Source organism: Vanacampus margaritifer, chromosome 1, assembly GCF_051991255.1.
Source record: "Vanacampus margaritifer isolate UIUO_Vmar chromosome 1, RoL_Vmar_1.0, whole genome shotgun sequence".
Lineage (NCBI taxonomy): Eukaryota > Metazoa > Chordata > Actinopteri > Syngnathiformes > Syngnathidae > Vanacampus > Vanacampus margaritifer.
In genome coordinates this window covers 50,116,061-50,124,731 of record NC_135432.1, presented here as the reverse complement: position 1 = coordinate 50,124,731, position 8,671 = coordinate 50,116,061, and the positions used below count along the sequence as shown (strand labels likewise).

At 38.5% G+C, this 8,671-nt stretch overlaps 2 protein-coding genes across 4 annotated transcripts in view; one reads left to right on the top strand and one right to left on the bottom strand.

Moving 5' to 3' along the window:
- Positions 1-3,253, bottom strand: part of ttc7b (tetratricopeptide repeat domain 7B) — a 24,912-nt gene extending 21,659 nt beyond the window's left edge. For all 3 annotated transcript variants that reach the window (XM_077576085.1, XM_077575915.1, XM_077575994.1), the window contains exons 1-6: positions 3,076-3,253; positions 1,952-2,106; positions 1,647-1,722; positions 1,443-1,535; positions 930-1,093; positions 633-754 (exon numbers count right to left, since the gene is read on the bottom strand). In XM_077576085.1, the coding sequence (XP_077432211.1) occupies positions 633-754; positions 930-1,093; positions 1,443-1,535; positions 1,647-1,722; positions 1,952-2,106; positions 3,076-3,196 (731 nt within the window). In that variant the 5' untranslated portion in view covers positions 3,197-3,253. The remainder of the gene's footprint in view (positions 1-632; positions 755-929; positions 1,094-1,442; positions 1,536-1,646; positions 1,723-1,951; positions 2,107-3,075) is intronic.
- A 1,959-nt stretch (positions 3,254-5,212) lies between these two features.
- On the top strand, positions 5,213-7,813 carry fam177a1 (family with sequence similarity 177 member A1). The gene is made up of 5 exons (XM_077575661.1): positions 5,213-5,362; positions 5,791-5,970; positions 6,157-6,223; positions 7,026-7,123; positions 7,204-7,813. The coding sequence occupies exons 1-5, from the start codon at positions 5,294-5,296 to the stop codon at positions 7,417-7,419; spliced, it is 630 nt and encodes a 209-aa protein (XP_077431787.1). The 5' UTR covers positions 5,213-5,293; the 3' UTR covers positions 7,420-7,813.
- Positions 7,814-8,671: the final 858 nt, after the last annotated feature.

The following is an 8,671-nucleotide window of genomic DNA, read 5'->3' as shown; positions in this document are numbered from 1 at the left end:
CAAAAAGGGCCCATCATACATTTAACACAGAGGAATGATTCTGTATAAATACATTTGTCTTATTAATATTCTAATGTTTATTGGTGGCTTTTGTGTTCATTTTTTGCCAGTTGTCTGTGAACTCAAGTGACAAGGCAGACCCATCTTGTGATGAGGTCAGCATGTTGCAAAAAAAAAAAAACCCTTTTATTCTGCTGGCAATTTGATACAGGAGCCTTTCCAAGTGGGCAGTGCCCTACTATTGTTTCATATGTTTAGTTTGTGGTCCTAAAAACAACAGATTAGCTCAACCATGATAAAAATGAGGAAACAATGTGAAAAAAAAAATCAAAAACTTATTTAACTTCAATTCAAAAAGTAAATAATTGGGCATATTTTAGCATTAAAAACATGATTTCAGTGAAAGAGCTTCTACATACATATTTTAAAAAATGTTGCTAATTCCAGATTCTATTATATGCTGTATTAACTGTAGCATCAACCTTACATTGGGTTGTGGTGCATTTTTACGAAGGTATTTATCTGTGTTCTAAGATTATTTGCTGCTTAAATGAGAGAACATAGTCAACATACAATTGTAATTGGCATCGGTTGGCGGACATACGGTGATATAATAGCAGATGCTGTCTTACCCATTCTTAAAGTGGATGACGTGCGCTCTCTGCAGGCCTGTCTCAAGGAAGTAACCCAGTTCCTGGTCCTGGGAAGCCGGACCAGGTTTCGGGCTGCGATTCTGAATTCCGGCTGACAATGCCTGAGAACAGCAAAACAATTGCGCGTAATCACCAACAGCACCATGAATAATATTCGTGCAAGCACTTGTTGAATCTCATCCTTTTGTTCTCCAATAGAACAATTGTTTTGAAATGGTATCCTATTAGGCTTGCAAAACGTTGATGGCCTACAAAACACTGTACAGAAGCACACACCTTCTCAGCCTCCTGCAGGTACAGCAGAGCAATATCCCCAGACTTTTCATAGCAGGTGATGATTTCTTGCTCGCGCTCCGTTCTGTTCCGATTGGGGGAGGGAGAAGCGACATTCTGATTGGACAACAGTGGGGAGGCCGCTGGGACTTTCTCGAGACACAAGCCTGAGGAAGAGAGGTGACACAAGGTCGCATGATAACATATGAACGTTTAGCAACACAAATCCAGTAGCATGCCTACCGCTACCATCTCTGATCTCAAAGTCAACCAACCACATGATCCTACTCACCTCAATTTGTTTACCTGTCCTAAAAGTATATCTTGTTATAGTATATGTTTTATCGTAATGGCGTAACACCAACTATTGGTTACAAATTTTTGGTGTGTTTTACATACTTGGCCAAAAAAAAGACGCTTCTGATTCTTTTCCTGAAGTTGGTGCAAATTCTATTTCTTTCCTCAGCCACTTTAAATGACCTTTAGGCCACAGCAAGTCAAACAATGTGTGTGTACCTTTTGTGGCATAGGCCTCTGCTATCATCGACAGCCTATACACTGGAGCTCCCGCCAGCTGCATGTCATCCAGATTCACCCTGTTATAGCGACCTGCAAACAATCAACTCTATTACTTTACAAATAAACTTTCAACTATACAAAAAAAATGAATTAGTAACTACATAATGTGAATAGTTCATCTGGAAGACAACATTTGCTTACCTAAAGCATCTCTGTATTCTGCCTCAACATAACTAAGTTTGGCCATGAGCAGACTTGCTTCCTGGAGGTAATCAGCCTGAAAAGCAGACAATATTAGGGGTGTGCCCAAAAAAAAAAAAAGATTCCCATAAGAATCGCGATTCTAATTTAGTACGATTCAGAATCGATTTTAAATGTCCCAAAATAGATTTTTTTATTTAAATTATTTTATACTGTCTAGCCTTTGTCTGTGTGTGCAAGGTGTACAGTGTATATCGGTTTATATAATGTGCCCATTTGTGTGCTATTTTGCCATGGATGGTCACCTTTAGGTTTCCTCTGTCCAGAGCAGCAGTGAGGTGCTTCCTGACCTCCACCAGTTTTGGTCGTGGGCCCCTCGGACTCGCACCCTGTTTAATTGGATTCTCCTTCAGGTATGTCAGAAGCTTGCATTCCCCCAACAACAGCTCTCCAAGGTCATCTGGACACAGGAAAAAATATTTGTATATCTGTAATTGAATGGACAGAAAATGCAGCTGTGAGGCAATGGTGCTGTGGACTAAAATTAACCGAGATGTGCATGACAGCACCGTACTATTCCTATAAACATACCAACCCGAATTATGACAAGTAATCCTACTGCTGATCCCAGTCGGTGAGCAAAGCTTGTTGTTATTATGAGTAAATTGCATTCCACAGCGGCAGCATTTTTAAAGACATTTATGCAGGCAGGGTTCCGGTATTTTTTCACTACCAGTGTGACTGGAGGGATGAGAAAATAATTTAGGAATATATTTTCCATTTCATTCAACGCTGCATATCCTGCACAAATCTAAAATAAAAATGCTGTAAGGGCTTAACTGGGGATACACAAATAACTGACCTATAACCTATAAAGACGTTTTGCCATTTTCAGGAGGGCCACTATGCACACATATGTACAAGAGACTACGATGCATTACAATAAAATGCAATTGGATATTTTAAATGTAAGAATTCCCTGCTGGATTTGATATGGAGATGTGACATCGTTAAATCGAAATGCTGAGCAGAAAATAAACGAATGTGCAAACCTAATGTGTGCATTGCGTCATTTTAGTCACACAACTAAGTTTATAATAACGTGACAATAGCTATACATGAATTGAACTTGCCATGCTAGTGGCGTAAAATATTACAGTGCAAATAAAATAAACATCTATGTAGAATTCTCCGCCTCAAACTAAAATGAAGTGGGAGTCAGCTGCTGGCTGTAACTGAAATGTGTATTCGTTATATCGACAACACTTTCAAATATTTTTTTCATTAAGACAATTTTAGCATCATTGCCTAGAAGTAATGTAGAGATGCAGAAGTACCCTCTGTACGTCTTCCTCTGTCAGGAAGTACAGAGGAATCCGATAGGAAGGAAGGCCGCGTGTACGTTTGACTGAATAAATATACATCTCACCGTTTGATATCAGCTTAGCTGAGAGTTGTCGAACTAACTCCGGTATCTTATCCCATTGTCCCTCTGAACGGCACCGCTCTATCTCGGTCTCCAACCGTGAGCCAGACTTCTTTGCCGTCATTTTGCTGAGCGGCTTCGGCTTGGACCAAAACACCAAATAATCGTTCTTGACGCGCAGATGTCAAGCCAGCGTACATGTAACTACGCTTCCGGTTGTGCATTTCAAATTAAAGAACCAATCTTAACTTCTTCTTTTTTTAACATACTTTTTTTTACACCAACTACACGCATTTAATTTATTGAAACAAAGTTGGCTTAGAGGATTGGGTTACTTTTAGTTTGGAGCGGGCATCATTATCACAGCAGAGTCCTTACGTTTGATCTGGAAATAATATTATTATGAAAATATAAACTTCCCTTAATTCTGGCTAGCTACCTTTTCTCTCGAAACCTGTACAGTGCTGCTCCTGTTAAGTAGTGCATGGTTATTACTAGTACAACATATCACACAATTACGTTGCAGGAGAGTCGCAACATAATTGCGACAGGGAGAGGCCCATAGGAGCGCGATTTTACAATCAAGCAACTTTAGTCGTCGAGCTCGATTGCCAAAATTGCCATGTTATTCATTTACAATGGGTGGCGGTATTGAGAACTTGAGGTTGTTTGGCAAGCATCAAATCAAAACGAAAAAGAAGAAGGTAGCGCGTACCCATAGACATCCAATTGTAGTAAACCCCGCCTTGGCACTGAATCGTACGTTAACAGCACCGCCATTTGGAATGTGGCAAAGTGAAGCAATAGCTGAAGCTTCCAAACGTTACACCCCAAGTCAGTTATCATGGGTTTAAGACTGAGCAATGACCTTTGAGTGTATTTGACCATTCTAATATCATAAAAAAAATAAAAACTTCTGACTTGCCGGTTAAGTTCCATATGTACAATTAAAGCAGTCTTCAAACAAATAAGTATTTTCTATTAATTGTAAGTAAAAAAATCTTTCAAATGGACTACTCCGTTGTTAGTTGCCAAGCTCATTTTTGTCATACGATTTATAACCAGTGGGAAACCAAAACAGCTGTCACAGGGGGAGAATTTCTACGAGTCCTGTAGTTTATTTGATATGAATAACTGAATATCAAAAATGTTAATCTCAAAATCGGTTAAATGTTTAATATTAATATTTCAGTATTTATCATTACAGTAAGTATAACACGTACACTGTACATTGTTTGCTGTAAACACTCAAAATACATATGTTGTTTTGGATTTATCTAAATTCTAAACATACTGGATTTATAATAATCTGATTAAAAGTGATATACATGTACATTGTTTGTGATTATCTAATAAGCGGTTTGGGTAAAATGGATGGATGGGTGGATTTCCCAAATACCGTTTTTAGCGTCTCTGTGGCTGGGTGATTGAGAGGAATTAATTGTGCACTTTTTCTGTTTAAAGTTCAGTACATTTGTTGTCTATACGTTATGGCACTGATCCCCAAACACCAAAACACATTTTACTGGAAAATACATCAATATTCATGTATTTATTTATTTTGTAGAGCATATATGTACAAAATGAAAGTTTTACTCTCTGCTGTATTACTCTGCTGACTTGGGTCAATTGGTGGAGCCTAGGTGGAGTTGCATTTAGCCGTTATGCTGCACACAATTGGAATAAACTGCCAACAGAATTGAAGTCAACCCTGAGTGTTAATGCTTTTAAATCCAGGCTATTTATTCATTTATTTTAGCTTTTGCTCCGATATCTTCGATTAAGGTGTTCAAAACATTTTTTCTTTTTACTTATTTCAGAAAACTACTCTTATTTCTTTACTTTGAAATATATATATTTCCAATGTTCTGATAATGTTTTTTTTTATGTTGTCAATTATGTACGTTCTTTTAGTATTTCTGTAGGCTACTTTTGTTTTCTTTGCTTTGTTTCTGAATGTTGTTAATTTTTGTGTTTGTTGATGCTTGTTTATTTGCTTGTGTAAAGCACATTGAGTTGCTTTGCGTATGAAATGTGCTATCGAAATAAAACTGACTTGCCTTGCCTTGCAAACCCTACAGTGCTAACGTGACAGTTGTGCCACAACAAATATGGCGGACGTGCTTGTATCCAACGTTGGTCTATGTATGTATGATGTCTGTGGTGTGAGTAAACAGTAACAACATCGAGGTTGTTCTAAGACGCTAGTGTGCTTAGTGATATGGCAGATTTGTCATTATATTTAACTAATATGAACGTTTCGTTGGGACGAACTATGGAAGGTAATAAGGTGAGTTCACGGCAAGGTTACGTTTTATGTTGTGGTTACATTTGCGTTAGCAGACTGCTGCTGCATTAAAAAAAAATTGTGATTCACTTCCTTAGCTTCCTTAGCCGTACGAAGACGCCCCGAACAATGTTTATCCATCCATCGATACATTATCCAACCATTCACACTCACATAGGGACAATGTATTGTTATTTTTAATGCCACTTTGGTTTGAATTGTCGTTAGGTAGTTTAAACTTACAGCTACCTTTTCCCTCAACTTTGTTGTTTTTGTTTTTGCTTTATTTTCGATATAGCCCACGACGTAAGCTATAATGTCCTCTGATATTTTTTCGATTAAGTTGTCATTAAAAAAAAAATAGATGCAATTGGTACTGCAATGTAGGCTAAACGGTTATATGAATTGGGTTTGTGCATGCGCCTGTTCAGAGTCGAGAAGAGGTGGGAGACTTCGAGAGAGTGGAGATGGGCAAGTCAGGGGAGAGAAAGGGAAGTGTGAAGATTCCCCGCAGGACCATCTACTTTGCTAGTGGTGAGACAATGGAGGAGTACAGTACTGATGAAGAGGAAGAGGATATCGTGGAGAAAAATGTGCTTACTGTGGATGCAGTAAGTAGACATCAATAAGTTACACGATTTTGTTCATCTAGTTTGTGAGATCTCTGCATACATTTTTAGAAATATGTATGGTCATAGTCTTGCATTTCATGACATTAACTTTGTATTTTTATATTTAACGCTGCTACTGATTTGTGAAAGGAAACAAGCCTCATGTCCCCCGCATTTGTGTTCTAGTCAAAACTGACCTGGGGACCCTTCTTCTGGTTCCACATGTGGAGAATGGCCACCTCAACTATCTCGGGTAACACTGTCCACGTGGACCTTTACATTTGGTTATCATACTAGCCATCTGTTTACAGTACTGTGGATATAAAAAGTCTACACACTCCTGTTCGCCAAGTTTTTGTGATATTGAAAAAAAATGAGATCTCAAGATAATGTTTGTAGGTGATATTAATGGTGGTTAAAAAAATATTTATTTTGGTCTCTCTCTATTTTTAATATCACACAAACCTGGCATTTTAAAAGAGGTTGGGGAGACTTATATCTACTGATCTTCGCATTCTTTTTGTTCAGTGGCTTCCCCAAATTTGACGTTAGTGGAATGTCAGTGCTGAATTTTACAATTTAAGTCTATCGTGGAGAAAATGATCACTTTGATTCAGAGAAAAACTGAAACAAATATTTTAAAGAAACAGCTTGTGCAGCTTTATACCTCCCCACATGCTAATGGACCACAATAGTAAACAAATGACATTAACTTATTGTCTGAGAACAGAGTTGGCCCGAGCCATAAGCAAACTCAGCAGCTTTTTGGGGGGCTCCCAAAGGTGTGAGGATCCCCCTCCCCTCCCCCCAAAAACAAATAAACATGCTGGGAATGGAGAATGAAAGTCTCCAATTTTAGAGCTGTGCTTGTTTTATTAAAAATTATTGTATTGTAGAATTATTCTTGCAAAGGATGTTGATTTTTAAAAAAAAAAAAAAAAAAGTAGAAAGGGCAAAACGCTAAATAGAATTGTCCTGTTTCTGTCAAATCACAACCAGATGACACAAAGACACATTTGTCAAATTAAGAGCGTTTGTGTGTGTGTGTCCTTCAGTGTGTGACTACATGGGAGAGAAACTCGCCTCTCTTTTTGGCATTACCGCTCCTAAATACCAGTACGCCATTGACGAGTACTACCGCATAAAGAAAGAGGTAAGTGAAGTCGTCACATCAGAATTGTTGTTTTTGTGTGAATAGCATACATAACATTCTTTTTTGTTGTGGTCTTGCAGCAAGAGGAAGAAGAGGAGGAGAACCGTCTGGCTGACGATGCAGAGCGCCAATTTGCAGAGAAGCAAAGGAGCGAGATGAAGGATCCTGCTCCGCCCAGCGTGGAGCAGCCTGAAGCATTAGGAACTTCCTTTGTTAATGTCTCCTTTGACCACCAGCCCGAAGAAGCTCTCAATACTCCTGACATCAACAGAGCGCCTTGTCCTCTCCCCTCCTGACAGCACAAAACCTCCTACTTGCAGATAAAATCAATGCTAATCGACTTATTTGTAACAATTAATAATAGTTATTTTTTTATGTTTGCATTTTGTTATAACACGTTTCTGTAAACAGTGCAGGAAAAAGACACGTTGATGTTAACTGCATTGACATCAGCGATATTTCTAGAGTGTGATTTTTAAAATACATTGATCTACTGAACATTTCTTGACATCATTTTCATTTAACACTATTCAAGATGGGAACATAAAAGCAGGATTGCACTCGAGTTCAGAAATCAAAGTGCCTATATGCTGTCTATGCATTTTGACTATATGATGTCATCCATGCATTCACAGGATTTCACTTTTCCTATCAGGTTTTCGTTTCAAAATAAAAGCTACTTCGATTGTCTGTTCATCTGTTGTCAGTTGTTTTACCTCAAGTGGCTGATAAAAAGCAATCGCACTGCGATTAAGAAAGATGTGCATTAAAGTGGTAGACTACTGTAGTAGAGGCAAAGCCAAACAGATGTCGCTAAACAAACGTTACTGTGGGCCCCCTGCCCCATTGAGCACACCCTCTGCACAGCCCTACACCCTCCTGAAGTTAGCATTTAATGAAGGATCTTTGTTTGTTTTCCTGCTTTACTGTGAGTCATTTCGAGCTGAATGCATCCCCTTTCTTTACCGTTTGTGCGTGCTGGGGTCCCATCTCAGCTGTCTGGTCGCCATTAAATCACAGGCCACATGTACACAACAGTTCACACACACCGAGAATTTAGCCTTCAGATAACCTAACTATAAGTTAGCAAGGGTCCACTGTATATTTTTAGGTTGTAATGCCACAATCCACAAATAGATGGCAGCCAATTGCACTATACATCCCAATACTACAATGTGAGTTGTCTGTAGGTCTAATATTTTTTTTTCTGGGGGGGGGGTGAATGACATACAGGACAAATATGGTACCAAAATGCAAACATTTTGTGTGTCTTTAATTTTTGTGGGGGAAAAATGCACCAAATGAGCGCTTGCACTTAACATTGGTGCCTTTCAGCAGCTTTGTGCCATTCTTGAATAGTAATTTTTATACACGGTGGGAAAAAATTAATCCAAATAGCCTATGTGGTTACTTTTTTGTTTTTGACTGCTGAAACACTTTGTTGTTTAAGTCTTTTATACATGCATTGAGCATGGAATATATTAAGATACTATGACATACATTGGTTCAAGAAAAAAACACATGCACGTATTGTCTGGATTTTCAATG